General features: G+C 41.3%; 1 protein-coding gene across 6 annotated transcripts; it reads left to right on the forward strand.

Moving 5' to 3' along the window:
- Positions 1–2,979: 2,979 nt before the first annotated feature.
- LOC109884029 (uncharacterized) lies at positions 2,980–19,255 on the forward strand. 6 transcript variants are annotated; one of them, XM_031828038.1, is made up of 13 exons: positions 2,980–3,420; positions 3,718–3,839; positions 4,167–4,301; positions 4,838–4,877; positions 4,927–7,903; positions 8,405–8,476; positions 8,586–8,633; positions 16,932–17,022; positions 17,169–17,234; positions 17,494–17,589; positions 17,793–17,921; positions 18,432–18,518; positions 18,662–19,255. In XM_031828038.1, exons 5-13 carry the CDS (start codon positions 7,822–7,824, stop codon positions 18,744–18,746), a joined length of 756 nt encoding a protein of 251 aa, XP_031683898.1. In that variant the 5' UTR covers positions 2,980–3,420; positions 3,718–3,839; positions 4,167–4,301; positions 4,838–4,877; positions 4,927–7,821; the 3' UTR covers positions 18,747–19,255. The 6 variants fall into 6 exon arrangements, with proteins under 6 accessions (XP_031683898.1, XP_031683894.1, XP_031683893.1 ...); XM_031828034.1 differs by lacking the exons at positions 4,838–4,877; positions 4,927–7,903 and adding an exon at positions 8,131–8,170 and having other exon boundaries at positions 2,986–3,420; XM_031828033.1 differs by lacking the exon at positions 4,927–7,903 and having other exon boundaries at positions 2,989–3,420.
- Positions 19,256–25,128: the final 5,873 nt, after the last annotated feature.

A 25,128-nucleotide genomic window follows, 5' to 3' on the forward strand; every position in this document is an offset into this window, starting at 1 on the left:
GGCTTTAAATATACTTCAAGTATCAAAAGTAAAAATATTTGCTGAAAAAGTACTTAATTGTCAAAAGTAAAAGTATAAATCATTCAAAAGTTCTATTATTTAGCAAATCAGACAGAACAATTGTCTTGTTTTTTGAATTTTCAGATAGCCAGGGTCACACTCCATACTCAAACATTATTTATAAAAGATGCATTTGTGTTTAGTGAGTCCACCAGACCAGAGACAGTATGGATGACTGCGTGTTCTCTTGATAAGTGTGTGAATTTGACTATTTTCCTGTCCTGCTAAGCATTCAAAATGTAATGAGTACCTGTGGGTGTCATGGAAAATGTATGGAGTAAAAAGTACAATATTTTCTTTAGGACTGTAGTGAAGTAAAAGTAAAAATGATTTTTTTTATTAAAGTACAGATACCCCAAAAAACTACTTAAGTAGTACTTTTAAATATTCTTTAAAGTACTTTACACCACTTTTAAACAGCTTGATCATTACACAGGTACACCTTGTGCTGGGGACAATAAAAGCCACTCTAAAATGTGCAGTTTTGTAACACAACACAATGCCACAGATGTCTCAAGTTTTGAGGGAGAGTGCAATTGGCATGCTGACTGCAGGATTGTCCACCAGAGCTGTTGCTAGATAATTGAATGTTAATTTCTCTACCCATAAGCCGACTCCAACATCGTTTTAGAGAATTTGGCAGTACATCCAACCGGCCTCACAACCGCAGACCATGTGTATGGCGTCATGTGGGCGAACAGTATTCTGATGTCAATGTTGTGAACAGAGTGCCCCATGGTGGCGGTGGGGTTATGGTATGGGCAGGCATACTATGGGCAGGCTACGGACAATGAACCCAACTGCATTTTATCGATGGCAATTTGAATGCACAGAGATACTGTGAGGAGATCCTGAGGCCCATCGTCGTGCCATTCATCCGCTGCCATCACCTAATTTTTCAGCATAATAATGCACAGTCCCATGTCGCAAGAATCTGTAGACAAATCCTGGAAGCTGAAAATGTGCATACTCACCAGACATGTCACCCATTGAGCATGTGTGGGATGCCATGGATTGACGTGTACAACAGCGTGTTCCAGTTCCCGCCACTATCCAGCAACTTCACACAGCCATTGAAGAGGAGTGGGACAACATTCCACAGGCCATAACAGCCTGATCAACTCTATGTGAAGGAGATGTGTTGCGCTACATGAGGCAAATGGTGGCCACTTCAGATACTGACTGAGGTATTTTTCAAGGTATCTGTGAGCATCAGATGCATATCTGTATTTCCAGTCATGTTAAATCCATAGAATACAGCCTAATTAATTTATTTCAATTGACTGATTTCCTTCCATGAACTGTAACTCAATAAAATCTTTGAAATTGTTGTGTGTTGCATTTATATTTTTGTTCAGTATCAGAGACAGGGCTTTGGGTGAGGGGTTATCCAACCCTGGAGCTCCAGAATTCCATTGGCTTGTGGGTGTAGATGTGTAAATCAAACCAAGATTGCAATTGGAGTGATATGATGATAACTACAACTTCCCACCAAGTCCTTTAAAATATTTTGCATGTTTGATTACCTATTCAAATCAAAATGTCCTTGTGCACCTAGTGTTCATCTAACACCATGTCTTTATAAATCACAACTTTGAACACTTTGAGCAACAAGGCACAGTAAAAGGTATTTTTTATTTATTTATTTGTTTCACCTTTATTTAACCAGGTAGGCTAGTTGAGAACAAGTTCTCATTTGCAACTGCGACCTGGCCAAGATAAAGCATAGCAGTGTGAACAGACAACACAGAGTTACACATGGAGTAAACAATTAACTAAACAATTAATTAAGTCAATAACACAGTAGAAAAAAAAGGGGAGTCTATATACATTGTGTGCAAAAGGCATGAGGAGGTAGGCGAATAATTACAATTTTGCAGATTAACACTGGAGTGATAAATGATCAGATGGACATGTACAGGTAGAGATATTGGTGTGCAAAAGAGCAGAAAAGTAAATAAATAAAAACAGTATGGGGATGAGGTAGGTGAAAATGGGTGGGCTATTTACCAATAGACTATGTACAGCTGCAGCGATCGGTTAGCTGCTCAGATAGCTGATGTTTGAAGTTGGTGAGGGAGATAAAAGTCTCCAACTTCAGCGATTTTTGCAATTCGTTCCAGTCACAGGCAGCAGAGTACTGGAACGAAAGGCGGCCAAATGAGGTGTTGGCTTTAGGGATGATCAGTGAGATACACCTGCTGGAGCGTGTGCTACGGATGGGTGTTGCCATCGTGACCAGTGAACTGAGATAAGGCGGAGCTTTACCTAGCATGGACTTGTAGATGACCTGGAGCCAGTGGATCTGGCGACGAATATGTAGCGAGGGCCAGCCGACTAGAGCATACAAGTCGCAGTGGTGGGTGGTATAACGTGCTTTAGTGACAAAACGGATGGCACTGTGATAAACTGCATCCAGTTTGCTGAGTAGAGTGTTGGAAGCAATTTTGTAGATGACATCGCCAAAGTCGAGGATCGGTAGGATAGTCAGTTTTACTAGGGTAAGTTTGGCGGCGTGAGTGAAGGAGGCTTTGTTGCGGAATAGAAAGCCGACTCTTGATTTGATTTTCGATTGGAGATGTTTGATATGAGTCTGGAAGGAGAGTTTACAGTCTAGCCAGACACCTAGGTACTTATAGATGTCCACATATTCAAGGTCGGAACCATCCAGGGTGGTGATGCTAGTCGGGCGTGCGGGTGCAGGCAGCGAACGGTTGAAAAGCATGCATTTGGTTTTACTAGCGTTTAAAAGTATAGCCCATATCAGTTACCTATTGGGAAAGTTATACTAAAGACAGTACAGAATGAAGATAGGCTAAAATTGCTTCTTCAACAGAAATCCCTGATCACACTTGAAGGTGATGTCATGGCAATGTTGGCTAGCTAAGCTCATGCACAGAAACACGTCATCGGGTCTAACGGTCGTCTCGCGCCAATTTGCCGTGTGCAGGCCACCATATCAAAGGCACTCTTTCGATATAAAGTCATTTTTTTATGAAACTAGTTTGAGTAGTAACATGTTCAAATAGTTAAGACATTGGCTCAAATCTAGAATGTGCCTTTGAATTTTGAGAAAGTTAACAGCTAAGGAAGAATATTTCTCTTGTCTCATTGACTTCTCAAACCCGAATCCCCAGCCTGGTCTACTTAATCTGTTTAGCAAGCGTTCCTGCGATGTTGCGTATCAAGGTTTAGAAACTGTGGTGATACAGTCACTTATAACTCCTCCTGTTTTCTAAACGGAATTTACTGAAGCAGGAAGAAGAAAAGTGAAACATTTTTTACAGAACCAGAAGGCAAGACCACAGACTAAAATGTATCCATTCAGCCTGTTTGTTTTTTTGGTGCTCCCATATCAAGGTAAAGACTAAGTTGTAACAGTATTTGCAATTTATCATAGCTACATTGCTATAAAACTCCCTGAAGGCAGAAATGTCTCTTACTGTATTGTGTCACCTGGGCGAGGTCGGATAGCAACCCGTTAGCCTCATACACAACCTGTTTGTACCTGTGATTAGTTTAACTGTATTAGGATCTCAAACATTGGTAGCTGCAGTCTATCTCTATTTCATTGTGTTTGTGTTTAAGGAAGTTTGTTAGTAACATTAAAGTAATGTTACATAGAAAGTTGTACTAAATGAATGTCTTCTTCCGTAGCTTGCTTAGCATGCTCTCCCATCAAGAAAATGGAGAGGTGTGAAGATTTGAGGACGGGAATTGGATATGTGTACCCATATGAAACTCCGGCTGGATCTGAAATTGAGGTGTACTCAAACAATGTTAGTGAAGATCTTATGGTTTAATTCAGGATTTGTACTACAGACTTTGTCTTGATTCTCCACCCTTCCCCCAAGTGCACACTTCCCGACATGGATTTCACAATGTTGGAAAGTCCCTGCAGCTAATGTTTACGCCCGTTCCAATGCTTTTAACCATGGCGGGAAGTGTGCAAGTGTACACTTTGGGGGAAAGGGTGTAGAATCAGGACACCAACTGTATATGTTGGTAATTTCTTTAGATAATAAGTACTATGTTGTATGACAAAACAGGGCTTTTTGATTCAAACCTGAATTCAATTCTTTATTTTCTTATGTGCTTTCCCACAGACTCCAATAGCCTACCGTGGCATGAACAAGCCTTTTGAGGCACATCTCTCTGATAAGGTGATAAATGTGAACAACAGTGCTGTCATCCTCTCTGAATGCCTGAATCTGACATTCAAATTATTTCATGTTCTCCAGGTGAGTCCTGTTATTATTTCACACAATTGAGATGATTTGATTGTTGAAAATGATTTTAGAGATGCTTACTTTCCATGTGTCTTCTCTTAAGGGCAAGGTGGAGGAGTGCCATTTGTATTACATTGTTGTAGGTAAAGAATGATTTTAGAGATGCTTACTTCCCATGTGTCTTCTCTTAAGGGCAAGGTGGAGGAGTGCCATTTGTATTACATTGTTGTAGGTAAAGAATGATTTTAGAGATGCTTACTTCCCATGTGTCTTCTCTTAAGGGCAAGGTGGAGGAGTGCCATTTGTATTACATTGTTGTAGGTAAAGAATGATTTTAGAGATGCTTACTTCCCATGTGTCTTCTCTTAAGGGCAAGGTGGAGGAGTGCCATTTGTATTACATTGTTGTAGGTAAAGAATGATTTTAGAGATGCTTACTTCCCATGTGTCTTCTCTTAAGGGCAAGGTGGAGGAGTGCCATTTGTATTACATTGTTGTAGGTAAAGAATGATTTTAGAGATGCTTACTTCCCATGTGTCTTCTCTTAAGGGCAAGGTGGAGGAGCGCCATTTGTATTACATTGTTGCAGGTAAAGAATGATTTTAGAGATATTTACTTCCCATGTGTCTTCTCTTAAGGGCAAGGTGGAGGAGCGCCATTTGTATTACATTGTTGCAGGTAAAGAATGATTTTAGAGATGCTTACTTCCCATGTGTCTTCTCTTAAGGGCAAGGTGGAGGAGCGCCATTTGTATTACATTGTTGCAGGTAAAGAATGATTTTAGAGATATTTACTTCCCATGTGTCTTCTCTTAAGGGCAAGGTGGAGGAGCGCCATTTGTATTACATTGTTGCAGGTAAAGAATGATTTTAGAGATGCTTACTTCCCATGTGTCTTCTCTTAAGGGCAAGGTGGAGGAGCGCCATTTGTATTACATTGTTGTAGGTAAAGAATGATTTTAGAGATGCTTACTTCCCATGTGTCTTCTCTTAAGGGCAAGGTGGAGGAGCGCCATTTGTATTACATTGTTGTAGGTAAAGAATGATTTTAGAGATGCTTACTTCCCATGTGTCTTCTCTTAAGGGCAAGGTGGAGGAGTGCCATTTGTATTACATTGTTGTAGGTAAAGAATGATTTTAGAGATGCTTACTTCCCATGTGTCTTCTCTTAAGGGCAAGGTGGAGGAGTGCCATTTGTATTACATTGTTGTAGGTAAAGAATGATTTTAGAGATGCTTACTTCCCATGTGTCTTCTCTTAAGGGCAAGGTGGAGGAGTGCCATTTGTATTACATTGTTGTAGGTAAAGAATGATTTTAGAGATGCTTACTTCCCATGTGTCTTCTCTTAAGGGCAAGGTGGAGGAGTGCCATTTGTATTACATTGTTGTAGGTAAAGAATGATTTTAGAGATGCTTACTTCCCATGTGTCTTCTCTTAAGGGCAAGGTGGAGGAGTGCCATTTGTATTACATTGTTGTAGGTAAAGAATGATTTTAGAGATGCTTACTTCCCATGTGTCTTCTCTTAAGGGCAAGGTGGAGGAGCGCCATTTGTATTACATTGTTGCAGGTAAAGAATGATTTTAGAGATATTTACTTCCCATGTGTCTTCTCTTAAGGGCAAGGTGGAGGAGCGCCATTTGTATTACATTGTTGCAGGTAAAGAATGATTTTAGAGATGCTTACTTCCCATGTGTCTTCTCTTAAGGGCAAGGTGGAGGAGCGCCATTTGTATTACATTGTTGCAGGTAAAGAATGATTTTAGAGATATTTACTTCCCATGTGTCTTCTCTTAAGGGCAAGGTGGAGGAGCGCCATTTGTATTACATTGTTGCAGGTAAAGAATGATTTTAGAGATGCTTACTTCCCATGTGTCTTCTCTTAAGGGCAAGGTGGAGGAGCGCCATTTGTATTACATTGTTGCAGGTAAAGAATGATTTTAGAGATATTTACTTCCCATGTGTCTTCTCTTAAGGGCAAGGTGGAGGAGCGCCATTTGTATTACATTGTTGCAGGTAAAGAATGATTTTAGAGATGCTTACTTCCCATGTGTCTTCTCTTAAGGGCAAGGTGGAGGAGCGCCATTTGTATTACATTGTTGTAGGTAAAGAATGATTTTAGAGATGCTTACTTCCCATGTGTCTTCTCTTAAGGGCAAGGTGGAGGAGCGCCATTTGTATTACATTGTTGTAGGTAAAGAATGATTTTAGAGATGCTTACTTCCCATGTGTCTTCTCTTAAGGGCAAGGTGGAGGAGTGCCATTTGTATTACATTGTTGTAGGTAAAGAATGATTTTAGAGATGCTTACTTCCCATGTGTCTTCTCTTAAGGGCAAGGTGGAGGAGTGCCATTTGTATTACATTGTTGTAGGTAAAGAATGATTTTAGAGATGCTTACTTCCCATGTGTCTTCTCTTAAGGGCAAGGTGGAGGAGTGCCATTTGTATTACATTGTTGTAGGTAAAGAATGATTTTAGAGATGCTTACTTCCCATGTATCTTCTCTTAAGGGCAAGGTGGAGGAGTGCCATTTGTATTACATTGTTGTAGGTAAAGAATGATTTTAGAGATGCTTACTTCCCATGTGTCTTCTCTTAAGGGCAAGGTGGAGGAGTGCCATTTGTATTACATTGTTGTAGGTAAAGAATGATTTTAGAGATGCTTACTTCCCATGTGTCTTCTCTTAAGGGCAAGGTGGAGGAGCGCCATTTGTATTACATTGTTGCAGGTAAAGAATGATTTTAGAGATATTTACTTCCCATGTGTCTTCTCTTAAGGGCAAGGTGGAGGAGCGCCATTTGTATTACATTGTTGCAGGTAAAGAATGATTTTAGAGATGCTTACTTCCCATGTGTCTTCTCTTAAGGGCAAGGTGGAGGAGCGCCATTTGTATTACATTGTTGTAGGTAAAGAATGATTTTAGAGATGCTTACTTCCCATGTGTCTTCTCTTAAGGGCAAGGTGGAGGAGTGCCATTTGTATTACATTGTTGTAGGTAAAGAATGATTTTAGAGATGCTTACTTCCCATGTGTCTTCTCTTAAGGGCAAGGTGGAGGAGTGCCATTTGTATTACATTGTTGTAGGTAAAGAATGATTTTAGAGATGCTTACTTCCCATGTGTCTTCTCTTAAGGGCAAGGTGGAGGAGTGCCATTTGTATTACATTGTTGTAGGTAAAGAATGATTTTAGAGATGCTTACTTCCCATGTGTCTTCTCTTAAGGGCAAGGTGGAGGAGTGCCATTTGTATTACATTGTTGTAGGTAAAGAATGATTTTAGAGATGCTTACTTCCCATGTGTCTTCTCTTAAGGGCAAGGTGGAGGAGCGCCATTTGTATTACATTGTTGCAGGTAAAGAATGATTTTAGAGATATTTACTTCCCATGTGTCTTCTCTTAAGGGCAAGGTGGAGGAGCGCCATTTGTATTACATTGTTGCAGGTAAAGAATGATTTTAGAGATGCTTACTTCCCATGTGTCTTCTCTTAAGGGCAAGGTGGAGGAGCGCCATTTGTATTACATTGTTGCAGGTAAAGAATGATTTTAGAGATATTTACTTCCCATGTGTCTTCTCTTAAGGGCAAGGTGGAGGAGCGCCATTTGTATTACATTGTTGCAGGTAAAGAATGATTTTAGAGATGCTTACTTCCCATGTGTCTACTCTTAAGGGCAAGGTGGAGGAGCGCCATTTGTATTACATTGTTGTAGGTAAAGAATGATTTTAGAGATGCTTACTTCCCATGTGTCTTCTCTTAAGGGCAAGGTGGAGGAGCGCCATTTGTATTACATTGTTGTAGGTAAAGAATGATTTTAGAGATGCTTACTTCCCATGTGTCTTCTCTTAAGGGCAAGGTGGAGGAGCGCCATTTGTATTACATTGTTGCAGGTAAAGAATGATTTTCCTATTTTCTTTCATTTTAAACTTCTTGCACTTTCATATTGGTACATATATCCAAGGCAGTTAACGCTAATTTCTCTGGATAAGAGTGTCTGCTAAAATGTAAAAAACGTAGACTGACAATTCAACTGACATTTTAATTTACAATCCGACTGACACCCCGGGTGAGTACTCTAATATTAGCAAACTGATATCACCTCTTTGTCTGATCTTTGTCTGTAGAGAGGGAGCATGTGGCTATGACAACTATCAATCTGACTGACAATCTGACTGACACCTCGGACAACACATCAGGTAAGTACTATTAACTACTATAAAGACAGCTCATTACTGTCTATAGCATCTCCATCTGTAATAAAGTACATATTCAATTGAAATTACTTCATTCTCTGATTAAACTCAGGAAATGGGGACAAAGCCAAAGCCACTGGCCACACAAAGGAAATCACTGGTGAGTGTTTCCATATTGTTTCTTTTGTTTGACATTTTACTGTCACCACAGCTCCTTCTTCTTTTTCTTCTGAACCCAATTATGGACAAATGCGATAAGACAAACAAACCCCTAACTAAATCAGCAAGAGTTTTGAACAGTCTGTGTTCAGAATGTGGACTAGTTGATGTCTGGCGTGAGATCAAACCTCAAGCCGAAGATGATACTTTTCTAATGTACCCAACTCATATTCCACAATAGACTACTTATTTTTCCCCAACAGCTATCTGCTGTTACCAGTTTCTCTATTGGTACGTTTGACTTCAAAATATATTTATCTGTGAACCTGAGCAGCTTTGTTTCTCTATCCAGAAATGAGAAACTTACTACATCTCTAATGGCAGATAAACATTTCAGAGCAGAAATGCATTGTGGGATTGTGAATTACATACAGATAATAGTGACCCTACTGTACATTAGATGCTTCCACTGTATGGGAGGCGGCAAAACCCACTCGAAGTGGTAAAATTATTTCATATGCCTCATTTAAGAAAAAGAATAGTGAGAAGTTGTGTGACATTGAGAAAGATGCGAACAATTGCACAAAAGGTTTTCTACTGAGAATTGGAGGCACGTAAATCTTGAAGCAAACAAAATCTTTAACAAACTCTCCATATCAATGATAACATGTTCCATGTTAGACAAAAACATATGAATATGATAATCAAGTAAGCTCCTTGCCTATCAATTAAAAAAGGAGCAACCAGAATGCATGTTACACTCCCCTCTTTAGCAAAATTAAAGACCTCTCAAAATTAAAGACTCTCCCATAACAATGATTGGAGGATAAACATAATAGTGGTCAAACATGAGTCTATGAAGTATGGAGCTGCCCAATTTCCAACTTTACTATTGGTCAGCCCAAACTCGCAAATTCTTGTCTGGGACTTTGGGCAGATATGACTCCTCATGGGTTCAGATTGAATATCAATCTAGCCATCCTTTACCTCTGAATCAGTTTAATCATATTTGTGATGACAGTAAGTACACAGTAATGGCATGGGCACACTGTAGAAAGCACTTGGATATTTCAAACACGTTTTTTAATATGCTCCTATTTCTTGTTGCCCAATGTGTTTTTAAAAGTCGGCCTTCATAATTGGTGCCCGCTGGGTCGTAGGAGGTTCGCAGACTTGTTCCATAGTGGATTAAAAACAATGAAGGAATATAACATCCCTGGTACACATGTGTTTTAAGTTTCAAATCACAAATGTTATCTTTATATTTATCAAATAATTAAAGCTGAGATCTCAGTTATCAGAAGTTAACAATTAATAACCTCATCTGTATCAAATTCAATTCAATCAAATTGATTTATAAAGCCCTTCTTACATCAGCTGATATCTCAAAGTGCTGTACAGAAACCCAGCCTAAAACCCCAAACAGCAAGCAATGCAGGTAATACTTGATAAGATGTATTGTACATTATCCAAACATTATGAATCCTCCTTTGTTTCACTTCAAATGATGTGGGAAAATGACTTAGGCACGGAATTAGATGAGGAGGTTTGACTTGAGAGCTGTAATAAGATCCACTTCCCATTTACTATTCCCAATATTAAGGAGACTAACTACAAATGAATGTTCATGTTTTAGCTTACCCCTGTTGAATTAAACTGTATGTTCCCAGACACCAAATTGCCTGAAATGTAAGACTGAGAAAGTACTTTTTTTCATCTATTCTGGCATTGCAATAAGCTAATGGATTTCTGGCGCTCTATTCATACAGCCACTCAGATCATTTAGATATGGTATTGGTACAATCCAGTGGCGGTTGGTGCTGTTTATGATGAGGGAGGACGATAAACATTTTTATGGGCCTTATTTCTATTACAGCATGCTAGGTGACTGTCATTCATATTCCATTCACCCAGCTCAATGTAACGTCGATAGATTTAGGCTCCTACATGATACTCAAATTTTCCCTATAGCCTTTATGCATTTGCTACAACCTAGCCTATGAATGAGTTTACAATGTAGGTGTTCAGGTCGAGATACATTTTAGTAATCAAGATGACAGACAGTAACACATTCAATACCGCCTTGCACACTCTGGTCTGCATCTATCTGATGTAGGGTGTAATCATTAGTACAACAGTTATAAACAAGCGTTTCTATTGGACAAATTCAGGTATGTTTATCCCAGTTTCGTTCCGTTTGCTTCCGTTTAAGAAATATTTTTCAACAGAATCGGCTGAATGAATACACCCCGATCAAACGCAAAAATAGTTAACTTTCATAGGAGCCAGATCGTTAAATAATTCCTTCTCGCATCTATGCCCTCTCCTCCTCTCACCTTTTCTTTCTCTCTCTTTGAGTCAACTACTCACCACATTTTATGCACTGCAGTGCTAGCTAGCTGTAGCTTTTTTTCTTCAGTACTAGATGAATTCTCTGATCCTTTGATTGGGTGGGCAACATGTCAGTTCATGCTGCAAGAGCTCTAATAGGTTGGAGGATGTCTTCCGGAAGTTGTCATAGTTTCTGTGTAAGTCTATGGAAGTGGATGAGAACCACGAGCCTCCTAGGTTTTGTATTGAAGTCAGTGTTCCCAGAGGAGGAACAAAACTAGCTGTCCTCTGGCTACACCATGGTGCTACCCTACATAGTGATGTTGAGGCTACTGTAGACCTTCATTGCAAAACAGTCAATATATTTAGTATAGTTTTATCTATAAAGGACCACTTTTTGAATGTTACAATATTTTTATTAATATGAAATTATATGAGGAGGATGGTTCTCCCCTTCCTCCTCTGAGGAGCTTCCACTGGTACAGTACCCAAGCCTTTACCATCTTAATCAAATGCTGAATACTGCGCTTGATTCAGACAAGATAAGGTTGCTGACAACTTACTTTGCAAATAAATGTATTCTTGTGTGTTGGAAAAATGACAACCCACCCACTTTTCATCTGTGGCTAAAACAAGTTGCAAACTTCATGCCATTAGAAAAATGAATAATGGACTTACAGAACTGCAGATCCACATTATTGAAAGTATAGTTTTTTTATTGAAAAAAGCTCTTAAAATAGTACTTCTATTTCATATTTTATCTACATTTATTGCACTAGTTTTTATTTTTTATTTTTATTTCACCTTTATTTAACCAGGTAGGCTAGTTGAGAACAAGTTCTCATTTGCAACTGCGACCTGGCCAAGATAAAGCATAGCAGTGTGAGCAGACAACAAAGAGTTACACATGGAGTAAACAATTAACAAGTCAATAACACAGTAGAAAACAAAGGGGGGGTCTATATACAATGTGTGCAAAAGGCATGAGGAGGTAGGCAAATAATTACAATTTTGCAGATTAACACTGGAGTGATAAATGATCAGATGGTCATGTACAGGTAGAGATATTGGTGTGCAGAAGAGCAGAAAAGTAAATAAATAAAAACAGTATGGGGATGAGGTAGGTGAAAAGGGTGGGCTATTTACCAATAGACTATGTACAGCTGCAGCGATCGGTTAGCTGCTCAGATAGCTGATGTTTGAAGTTGGTGAGGGAGATAAAAGTCTCCAACTTCAGCGATTTTTGCAATTCGTTCCAGTCACAGGCAGCAGAGTACTGGAACGAAAGGCGGCCAAATGAGGTGTTGGCTTTAGGGATGATCAGTGAGATACACCTGCTGGAGCGCGTGCTACGGATGGGTGTTGCCATCGTGACCAGTGAGCTGAGATAAGGCGGAGCTTTACCTAGCATGGACTTGTAGATGACCTGGAGCCAGTGGGTCTGGCGACGAATATGTAGCGAGGGCCAGCCGACTAGAGCATACAAGTCGCAGTGGTGGGTGGTATAAGGTGCTTTAGTGACAAAACGGATGGCACTGTGATAGACTGCATCCAGTTTGCTGAGTAGAGTGTTGGAAGCCATTTTGTAGATGACATCGCCGAAGTCGAGGATCGGTAGGATAGTCAGTTTTACTAGGGTAAGCTTGGCGGCGTGAGTGAAGGAGGCTTTGTTGCGGAATAGAAAGCCGACTCTTGATTTGATTTTCGATTGGAGATGTTTGATATGAGTCTGGAAGGAGAGTTTGCAGTCTAGCCAGACACCTAGGTACTTATAGACGTCCACATATTCTAGGTCGGAACCATCCAGGGTGGTGATGCTAGTCGGGCATGCAGGTGCAGGCAGCGACCGGTTGAAAAGCATGCATTTGGTTTTACTAGCGTTTAAGAGCAGTTGGAGGCCACGGAAGGAGTGTTGTATGGCATTGAAGCTTGTTTGGAGGTTAGATAGCACAGTGTCCAAAGACGGGCCGAAAGTATATAGAATGGTGTCGTCTGCGTAGAGGTGGATCAGGGAATCGCCCGCAGCAAGAGCAACATCATTGATATACACAGAGAAAAGAGTCGGCCCGAGAATTGAACCCTGTGGCACCCCCATAGAGACTGCCAGAGGACCGGACAGCATGCCCTCCGATTTGACACACTGAACTCTGTCTGCAAAGTAATTGGTGAACCAGGCAAGGCAGTCATCCGAAAAACCGAGGCTACTGAGTCTGCCGATAAGAATATGGTGATTGACAGAGTCGAAAGCCTTGGCAAGGTCGATGAAGACGGCTGCACAGTACTGTCTTTTATCGATGGCGGTTATGATATCGTTTAGTACCTTGAGGGTGGCTGAGGTGCACCCGTGACCGGCTCGGAAACCAGATTGCACAGCGGAGAAGGTACGGTGGGATTCGAGATGGTCAGTGACCTGTTTGTTGACTTGGCTTTCGAAGACCTTAGATAGGCAGGGCAGGATGGATATAGGTCTGTAACAGTTTGGGTCCAGGGTGTCTCCCCCTTTGAAGAGGGGGATGACTGCGGCAGCTTTCCAATCCTTGGGGATCTCAGACGAGATGAAAGAGAGGTTGAACAGGCTGTTAATAGGGGTTGCGACAATGGTGGCAGATAGTTTCAGAAATAGAGGGTCCAGATTGTCAAGCCCAGCTGATTTGTACGGGTCCAGGTTTTGCAGCTCTTTCAGAACATCTGCTATCTGGATTTGGGTAAAGGAGAACCTGGAGAGGCTTGGGCGAGGAGCTGCGGGGGGGGGGGGCGGAGCTGTTGGCCGAGGTTGAAGTAGCCAGCCGTTGAGAAATGCTTATTGAAGTTTTCGATAATCATGGATTTATCAGTGGTGACCGTATTACCTAGCCTCAGTGCAGTGGGCAGCTGGGAGGAGGTGCTCTTGTTCTCCATGGACTTCACAGTGTCCCAGAACTTTTTGGAGTTGGAGCTACAGGATGCAAACTTCTGCCTGAAGAAGCTGGCCTTAGCTTTCCTGACTGACTGCGTGTATTGGTTCCGGACTTCCCTGAACAGTTGCATATCACGGGGACTATTCGATGCTATTGCAGTCCGCCACAGGATGTTTTTGTGCTGGTCGAGGGCAGTCAGGTCTGGGGTGAACCAAGGGCTGTATCTGTTCTTAGTTCTGCATTTTTTGAACGGAGCATGCTTATCTAAAATGGTGAGGAAGTTACTTTTAAAGAATGACCAGGCATCCTCAACTGACGGGATGAGGTCGATGTCCTTCCAGGATACCAGGGCCAGGTCGATTAGAAAGGCCTGCTCACAGAAGTGTTTTAGGGAGCGTTTGACAGTGATGAGGGGTGGTCGTTTGACTGCGGCTCCGTAGCGGATACAGGCAATGAGGCAGTGATCGCTGAGATCCTGGTTGAAGACAGCGGAGGTGTATTTGGAGGGCCAGTTGGTCAGGATGACGTCTATGAGGGTGCCCTTGTTTACAGAGTTAGGGTTGTACCTGGTCGGTTCCTTGATGATTTGTGTGAGATTGAGGGCATCTAGCTTAGATTGTAGGACTGGCGGGGTGTTAAGCATATCCCAGTTTAGGTCACCCAACAGAACAAACTCTGAAGCTAGATGGGGGGTGATCAATTCACAAATGGTGTCCAGGGCACAGCTGGGAGCTGAGGGGGGTCGGTAGCAGGCGGCAACCGTGAGAGACTTATTTCTGGAGAGAGTAATTTTTCAAAATTAGTAGTTCGAACTGTTTGGGTATGGACCTGGAAAGTATGACATTACTTTGCAGGCTATCTCTGCAGTAAACTGCAACTCCTCCCCCTTTGGCAGTTCTATCTTGACAGAAGATGTTATAGTTGGGTATGGAGATCTCTGAATTTTTGGTGGCCTTCCTGAGCCAGGATTCAGACACAGCAAGGACATCAGGGTTAGCAGAGTGTGCTAAAGCAGTGAGTAAGACAAACTTAGGGAGGAGGCTTCTGATGTTGACATGCATGAAACCAAGGCTTTTTCGATCACAGAAGTCAACAAATGAGGGTGCCTGGGGACATGCAGGGCCTGGGTTTACCTCCACATCACCCGCGGAACAGAGAAGGAGTAGTATGAGGGTGCGGCTAAAGGCTATCAAAACTGGTCGCCTAGAGCGTTGGGGACAGAGAATAAGAGGAGCAGGTTTCTGGGCATGGTAGAATATATTCAGGGCATAATGCGCAGACAGGGGTATGGTGGGGTGCGGGTACAGCGGAGGTAAGCCCAGGCACTGGGTGATGATGAGAGAGGTTGTATCTCTGGACATGCTGGTAGTAATGGTTGAGGTCACCGCATGTGTGGGAGGTGGGACAAAGGAGTTATCAGGGGTATGAAGAGTGGAACTAGGGGCTCCATTGTGAACAAAAACACTGATAACTAACCTGAACAACAGTATACAAGGCATATTGACATTTGAGAGAGACATACAGCGAGGCATACAGTAATCACAGGTGTTGAATTGGGAAAGCTAGCTAAAACAGTAGGTGAGACAACAGCTAATCAGCTATCAGCTAGTTGTTTTAAAATCTCTGAAAATGTGTCTGCATTAACACTAACAGTATTACGATATTACAGTATATCTGCTTCAATAGCTAAGTTGTAATACTAACTGCTTTATTTAGTTTTGTATGGAATGTATTTTCTGTTAGTCTTTATAATTGTTTATTTATTATATAATTGAAGTCAGAAGTTTACATACTCCATAGCCAAATACATTTAAACTCCGTTTTTCACAATTCCTGACATTTAAAAATTCCCTGTATTAGGTCAGTTAGATATAGGATATAGGACTCGTTTAACTGTGGATATAGATACTTTTGTACCTGTTTCCTCCAGCATCTTCAGAAGGTCCTTTGCTGTTGTTCTGGGATTATTTTGCACTTTTCGCACCTAAGTACATTCATCTGTAGGAGACAGAACGCATCTCCTTCCTGAGCGGTATGACGGCTGCGTGGTCCCATAGTGTTTATACTTGCGTACTATTGTTTGTACAGATGAACGTGGTACCTTCAGGCATTTGGAAATTGCTCCCAAGGATGAACCAGACTTGTGGAGGACTACAATTTGTTTTCTGAGGTCTTGGCTGATTTCTTTAGATTTTCCCATGATGTCAAGCAAAGAGGCACTGAGTTTGAAGGTAGGCCTTGACATACAGTGCCTTGCGAAAGTATTCGGCCCCCTTGAACTTTGCGACCTTTTGCCACATTTCAAAAAAGTTTGAAATATCCAATAAATGTCGTTCCACCTCATGATTGTGTCCCACTTGTTGTTGATTCTTCACAAAAAAATACAGTTTTATATCTTTATGTTTGAAGCCTGAAATGTGGCAAAAGGTCGCAAAGTTCAAGGGGGCCGAATACTTTCGCAAGGCACTGTACATCCACAGGTACACCTCCAATTGACTCAAATGATGTCAATTAGCCTATCAGAAGCTTCGAAAAGCCATGACATAATTTTATAGAATTTCCCAAGCTGTTTAAAGGCACAGTCAACTTAGTGTATGTAAACTTCTGACCCACTGGCATTGTGATACTAAGTGAAATTGTTACGCTTGTCGTCGGAAGGAGACCAAGGTGCAGCATGGTAAGTATTTATGATCTTTATTCCTCTAAAACACTCGACCAAAAATAACGAATACAAAACGAAAGCAAACACTTCCGTAAGGCAAATAAAAGCCTCTCTATGGCCAGGGCGTGACAGAAATATTCTGGCTGGAAACAATTGTTGGAAAAATTACTTGTGTCATGCACAAAGTAGATGTCCTAACCGACTTGCCAAAATTATAGTTTGTTAACAACACATTTGTGGAGTGGTTGAAAAACAAGTTTTAATTACTCCACCCTAAGTGTATGTAAACTTCCGACTTCAACTGTGTACATATACACAGTATGTCATGTTTGGTTCCTTTACATGATACTTAAATAGCACAGTTTAACAGGATCTCAACAAATGACATAGACAGCTTTTTGTTTTTCAGCTGGTGTTCTGGTGTTCTTGGTTCTGCTGCTGGGCTTTGCTGGTTTCTTAGTGTACAGATATGGCAACATTCCTTGGAGAGACAAATATCCGTGAGTACCTTTTATGACCTGCATCAACAATAGGGCTCAGAGTGTACAACCAGTCAGCTTAGCTGTCCAAAATGAATTCAGAGAGGATAAACGTATGATTTAGGACTGAACGCAACATTTCCTTTGTTCATCACACACCACATCAGATTTGCTCTTGTACAGCTAGTTCAGCTGGGTCGGGACTACCTTAACACCAACAGGGAAAACCAGAGGTGAGTCAGACTCTGTCAACCTGAGGACATTTTTAGTAGTTACGTGGTTTAATGTGCTGAAGTGTTTCATGTTACATGACTAAATATCAGTTATCATGCCAGACAACAGTTTAGAGCAGCAAGAAGTAACACGTGTTGTTGTTTTACCTTCTCGAAGGGACAACGGAGAACCTGATGATCCAGCTGCTGGGGACGCTGCGTCTCTCCAATCTGTGCTTGTCTATAATCTATAACTGCATGTGTCCCTTTGAACCATCAGGAACCAGGGGGATGGGGTGGAAGAGGAGAGGGAGCCACCACACAGTCAGGAGACACATGTTGAGTCCTCTCTGCTGAATGGGCATCTTGTGAACAGGTTAACCTTTCTCTGAGAAAGACCCTCATTACTTCATTCCTGGTTGGGTTTCATTATCCTCAGTCAGAGCTGATCCCATGAGTCATTGATCCCACAGGTTTAATAGAAAGACCCGTTTGTTTAACACATGATCCTTATATTCTAATACCTGTAATACCTAATGAGCATGGTAAATGCTCATGCATGTTAAAAAAAATGTTTAGCAGACAAGGAGAGGGAGGTGAGCCAAGCGAGAGGTTCGTTCAGCCAATGGGCCGTGAGGGAACAGATACTGAATTCTCTCAGAAGAGACATGCTGGATTTCCTCTGGTGAATGGAAACCATAAGGCCAGGTAAACTTTACCACATGATGAATACCTTGATAGATCTTCATTGAATGATACAGATGGAGGATCTTAATTTGAGCCGGTTTGCTACAGCAGGAAAATAATCCTGCAGCAACAGGAAATGTGAATTGTTACGTGGGTTGATACATTTTTCATTAGAGAAAATCAAATCGGTCATTTTAAAGTGGAAATGACCAACTTTAGAAGCCTTTTAAACTTTGAATAGACTACAAGTTTGCATTTCCTGCTATGCAGGAAAATGCTCAGCAACAAAAGAGTGATCAATTTAAGATCGTACCTCTGTAATCTCACAATGGGTCATGTAATAACGTTTGTCTTGGGGTGGATCAATGATGATGTCAGGTAAACTTCACTACATATTGATACATCCACAACTCATTGGGTATAATGTCACCAACTCCATTTTCTCACGGTTCATGTTAGCCTCTGTCTCTTTAGGGAACAGTATTATGGTGGATCATGAATGTGAATGTTGATGTCTTATTACTCCAACAGGGTTAACGATGAGACTAAGGAAGCGACTCCTAGTGCACAGAGTCCAGGACCTCCTCAGACGAATGGAGGACCTCCTATGTCTGACAGGTGATATTGTAACTATTGCTAAAGTAACACTGTTCTGAGCTTTTTCTCCACTGTATTTGAATTGAAGGTACAGGATTGTATAATAACCATGTGTTTAACCATGTTTCCTGAACCAGCCTGTCTTACTGTGTTCTGTGTCTAAGGTTGGAGAACAACCCTGTTGGTCAGAGGATGAAGAAAACTGCTCTGGTGAACAAGCAGGACCAAGACTGGTCAGCAACGGCATGAAGCCAGTTGAAAATATATAATATATAAGATGAAACTAAGTGTAAATATAATCAAATATAACATGATATACAACAGTAATATAGAACAGATATACAACATGATATACAACATAATATAGAACAGTATAATATGACATTATATAATATCGTAACACTTAGTTGAAGCTGCTTCTTGTATAGTGTTATATATTCTAATGAATGCATTCTTAACAACATGAATGATGCATTAATGCATACATAGGACATAACTGTATAGTACAATTATAATATAATACTGTGCTGGTAAGCTGCTAGCTGTGGGGTTGCCCCCAGCTGTGGTTTCTATCATTCAGAGTATCTACGCTCAACTGTGGTTCAAATCCATAGTTTTTAGCTTAGTTGTTACTGTAAACTAGCACTTCTTAGAGACAAAGTTATGGGACATGCTGTATAACTACTTACCATTCTGAAGTGTAACAGTCAAGTTTATATGTAACGATTGTTAATCCCTTTTTTAAATGTTTATTTATATATTTGTTTGCTTGATTAGATTTAATTAGTATGACTAATGCATTATTTTACCCTCCCGTATAGAGGGACATTATTTTACCCTCCCGTATAGAGGGACATTATTTTACCCTCCCGTATAGAGGGATATTATTTTACCCTCCCGTCTAGAGGGACATTATTTTACCCTCCCGTATAGAGGGACATTATTTTACCCTCCCGTATAGAGGGACATTATTTTACCCTCCCGTATAGAGGGATATTATTTTACCCTCCCGTATAGAGGGACATTATTTTACCCTCCCGTATAGAGGGATATTATTTTACCCTCCCGTATAGAGGGACATTATTTTACCCTCCCGTATAGAGGGATATTATTTTACCCTCCCGTATAGAGGGACATTATTTTACCCTCCCGTATAGAGGGATATTATTTTACCCTCCCGTATAGAGGGATATTATTTTACCCTCCCGTCTAGAGGGACATTATTTTACCCTCCCGTTTAGAGGGATATTATTTACCCTCCCGTATAGAGGGACATTATTTTACCCTCCTGTATAGAGGGACATTATTTTACCCTCCCGTCTAGAGGGACATTATTTTACCCTCCCGTATAGAGGGACATTATTTTACCCTCCTGTATAGAGGGACATTATTTTACCCTCCCGTCTAGAGGGATATTATTTTACCCTCCCGTTTAGAGGGACATTATTTTACCCTCCCGTATAGAGGGATATTATTTTACCCTCCTGTATAGAGGGACATTATTTTACCCTCCCGTCTAGAGGGACATTATTTTACCCTCCCGTATAGAGGGACATTATTTTACCCTCCCGTATAGAGGGACATTATTTTACCCTCCTGTATAGAGGGATATTATTTTACCCTCCCGTATAGAGGGACATTATTTTACCCTCCCGTCTAGAGGGATATTATTTTACCCTCCCGTCTAGAGGGACATTATTTTACCCTCCCGTATAGAGGGATATTATTTACCCTCCCGTATAGAGGGACATTATTTTACCCTCCCGTATAGAGGGACATTATTTTACCCTCCCGTATAGAGGGATATTATTTTACCCTCCCGTATAGAGGGACATTATTTACCCTCCCGTATAGAGGGATATTATTTTACCCTCCCGTATAGAGGGATATTATTTTACCCTCCCGTATAGAGGGATATTATTTTACCCTCCCGTATAGAGGGATATTATTTTACCCTCCCGTATAGAGGGATATTATTTTACCCTCCCGTATAGAGGGACATTATTTTACCCTCCCGTTTAGAGGGATATTATTTTACCCTCCCGTATAGAGGGATATTATTTTACCCTCCCGTATAGAGGGATATTATTTTACCCTCCCGTCTAGAGGGATATTATTTTACCCTCCCGTCTAGAGGGATATTATTTTACCCTCCCGTCTAGAGGGACATTATTTTACCCTCCCGTTTAGAGGGATATTATTTTACCCTCCCGTTTAGAGGGATATTATTTTACCCTCCCGTCTAGAGGGATATTATTTTACCCTCCCGTCTAGAGGGATATTATTTTACCCTCCCGTCTAGAGGGATATTATTTTACCCTCCCGTATAGAGGGACATTATTTTACCCTCCCGTATAGAGGGATATTATTTTACCCTCCCGTCTAGAGGGATATTATTTTACCCTCCCGTATAGAGGGATATTATTTTACCCTCCCGTATAGAGGGACATTATTTTACACTCCCGTATAGAGGGACATTATTTTACCCTCCCGTCTAGAGGGATATTATTTTACCCTCCTGTATAGAGGGATATTATTTTACCCTCCCGTATAGAGGGACATTATTTTACCCTCCCGTCTAGAGGGATATTATTTTACCCTCCCGTCTAGAGGGACATTATTTTACCCTCCCGTATAGAGGGATATTATTTTACCCTCCCGTATAGAGGGACATTATTTTACCCTCCCGTATAGAGGGACATTATTTTACCCTCCCGTATAGAGGGATATTATTTTACCCTCCCGTATAGAGGGACATTATTTACCCTCCCGTATAGAGGGATATTATTTTACCCTCCCGTATAGAGGGATATTATTTTACCCTCCCGTATAGAGGGATATTATTTTACCCTCCCGTATAGAGGGATATTATTTTACCCTCCCGTATAGAGGGATATTATTTTACCCTCCCGTATAGAGGGACATTATTTTACCCTCCCGTTTAGAGGGATATTATTTTACCCTCCCGTATAGAGGGATATTATTTTACCCTCCCGTATAGAGGGATATTATTTTACCCTCCCGTCTAGAGGGATATTATTTTACCCTCCCGTCTAGAGGGATATTATTTTACCCTCCCGTCTAGAGGGACATTATTTTACCCTCCCGTTTAGAGGGATATTATTTTACCCTCCCGTTTAGAGGGATATTATTTTACCCTCCCGTCTAGAGGGATATTATTTTACCCTCCCGTATAGAGGGACATTATTTTACCCTCCCGTATAGAGGGATATTATTTTACCCTCCCGTCTAGAGGGATATTATTTTACCCTCCCGTATAGAGGGATATTATTTTACCCTCCCGTATAGAGGGACATTATTTTACACTCCCGTATAGAGGGACATTATTTTACCCTCCCGTCTAGAGGGATATTATTTTACCCTCCCTTCTAGAGGGATATTATTTTACCCTCCCGTATAGAGGGATATTATTTTACCCTCCCGTATAGAGGGATATTATTTTACCCTCCCGTATAGAGGGATATTATTTTACCCTCCCGTATAGAGGGATATTATTTTACCCTCCCGTATAGAGGGACATTATTTTACCCTCCCGTATAGAGGGATATTATTTTACCCTCCCTTATAGAGGGACATTATTTTACCCTCCCGTATAGAGGGACATTATTTTACCCTCCCGTATAGAGGGATATTATTTTACCCTCCCGTATAGAGGGACATTATTTTACCCTCCCGTATAGAGGGACATTATTTTACCCTCCCGTATAGAGGGATATTATTTTACCCTCCCGTATAGAGGGACATTATTTTACCCTCCCGTATAGAGGGACATTATTTACCCTCCCGTATAGAGGGATATTATTTTACCCTCCCGTATAGAGGGACATTATTTTACCCTCCCGTATAGAGGGATATTATTTTACCCTCCCGTATAGAGGGACATTATTTACCCTCCCGTATAGAGGGACATTATTTTACCCTCCTGTATAGAGGGACATTATTTTACCCTCCCGTATAGAGGGATATTATTTTACCCTCCCGTATAGAGGGACATTATTTTACCCTCCCGTATAGAGGGATATTATTTTACCCTCCCGTATAGAGGGATATTATTTTACCCTCCCGTATAGAGGGACATTATTTTACCCTCCCGTATAGAGGGATATTATTTTACCCTCCCGTATAGAGGGACATTATTTTACCCTCCCGTATAGAGGGATATTATTTTACCCTCCCGTATAGAGGGATATTATTTTACCCTCCCGTATAGAGGGACATTATTTTACCCTCCCGTATAGAGGGATATTATTTTACCCTCCCGTATAGAGGGACATTATTTTACCCTCCCGTAAAGAGGGATATTATTTTACCCTCCCGTATAGAGGGATATTATTTTACCCTCCCGTATAGAGGGACATTATTTTACCCTCCCGTATAGAGGGATATTATTTTACCCTCCCGTATAGAGGGACATTATTTTACCCTCCCGTATAGAGGGATATTATTTTACCCTCCCGTATAGAGGGACATTATTTTACCCTCCCGTATAGAGGGATATTATTTTACCCTCCCGTATAGAGGGATATTATTTTACCCTCCCGTATAGAGGGACATTATTTTACCCTCCCGTATAGAGGGATATTATTTTACCCTCCCGTATAGAGGGACATTATTTTACCCTCCCGTATAGAGGGATATTATTTTACCCTCCCGTATAGAGGGATATTATTTTTGTGACTAAAACATTTTCCATTATTTGTATCCAAAATATATTTCATTAAAACATGTATATTTCTTCTCATACCGGATGCTGTATTTTCTTCAAATATAATTGGAGCACAGAGACACCCTTTAGGAGCGGAAGACTATTTGCTCATCTCTAACATCCTACTTGGCTTAGACGAGAAAGGGAATGCAGAGAGGTGCCAAAGAGAAGACACTACTCTGTAGCAAACACTAACCGAGAGAAGGAGAGAACACTGTGGTGCAGAGATGGAGGGGGGATAATAGCCTACTATCACTACCTTGACACATACTGTATAATAGAGGAACACAGCTAAATCCAAACACTTGAGGGCAGTAAAGAACCAGGAAGAACCCAGTGACATCATCAGTGCTGGTTCAGTCTGAGTTTAATAGCTGACTGTCTATTATTACAGCGATGTTAGGTTCTGTGGGTGATGTGTACTACTCATGCCATCTCAGAGTGCCCAAAATGGCCACTAACCTTGGCACGGGCTATTTTTACCTTTCTGCTGAGATGGCCTCACCTCTGTGGCTGTGTGAGTGCTGGGGAGTGGAGGAGTGTATCTGGGGTGACACGGAGGCTGTGTGATTCCCCCTCTATCTGTCTGCCTAGTAGGCCCTAGGCGTGTGTTTACATGTGTCTTTTATTGTGCTAAAGTGCGGGGTGACTGGGTGGTCAAGGCTGGAGAGCTCCCCCACAGGGACTACCACTGAGGGGGCACAGTAGGGGCCAGGAGAGGGAGGAGTGTGTATATCATACATGTACTACAATGTATGAAACACACACATTATAATTTGTATGAAACACACACACACACACGCGGACAGAGCAAAGGAGCAGAGGGACAGGATTGATGATAATGGTAGTAGGAAGCCATATAATTATGAATTAAGACGCTCCGATGCACATAATAATTAGCTAAGAGCTAATTAGCTAACGATCAGATTCTACAATGGCCAGGATTATGAGCCATCAAGGAAACGAACCCCTCCAGGAGACACGTATCAAACACTGATGACACACCATCAGTAACAATGAGCTTTCAAGGGGGGCTGGATACTGTACTACAAACCCCTTCCCTTCAATGTAGGGCCCTCACATCACAAACTATAAGTTAAGGGGAAGTGCACACTACAGAAACATTCATGCTTGTAGTTTGTTGTTGCCATGGCAAACTCACTAATGTAGTTTAACTTCCTGTGAATGGCCGGCTTTCTGCTATGAAACATCCAAAATGGTGGTTGTACAGTACTGCACCATACTGCTATCCATGTGATCTGCAGTTTGCATTATCATACGGCTCACTAAGTCTACTGTATACCTAAGCAACTCTTCACATTTTTAAAGTTATCTGCCCAGCCCTGACTGAAACCACCCACCTCTGTTCTCAATGTCTGCCACTGGTGCTCAGTACCATTTGTTATGAACAACCGTTGATTTCTCAGCATGAACTAACCTCAACATAGAATAACCTTGTTGGTCATCTTCCAATCATGGTGGGCGTACAGGACCAATCGCTAACCAACCAACCCTGAGTGGGAGTGAGAGCATGACTCGTATAGAAACAACGTCTCCTTCCTCTCGCCTTTCTTTAGCTTTTCTTTGATAGTTTTGTTTGTTTGAAGGCCTTGGAACAGAAGACAAGAAAAATAATCAACCCACCCACAGTTCCATCTGCATGTGGTTGAGAAGAGAGTTTACTCAGAGCAAGGCAGAGGCAGGGAGTCTTGTACTCCTGTTGGTACGAGGCTGAGGTTTAATACACCACCATACTCAGATCCCCATCACCCTGCAGGCCAAACCATGAATAAATCATTAGCACTTAAAGACACCTTTTCATTTTCAGCTTGAAAGACACCCACACAGCATTAGAATGAATGCACATGGAAAGATGTTAGGGAAACTCTAGTCCATTATTGACAC

This window comes from Oncorhynchus kisutch, linkage group LG6 (assembly GCF_002021735.2).
Source record: "Oncorhynchus kisutch isolate 150728-3 linkage group LG6, Okis_V2, whole genome shotgun sequence".
Lineage (NCBI taxonomy): Eukaryota > Metazoa > Chordata > Actinopteri > Salmoniformes > Salmonidae > Oncorhynchus > Oncorhynchus kisutch.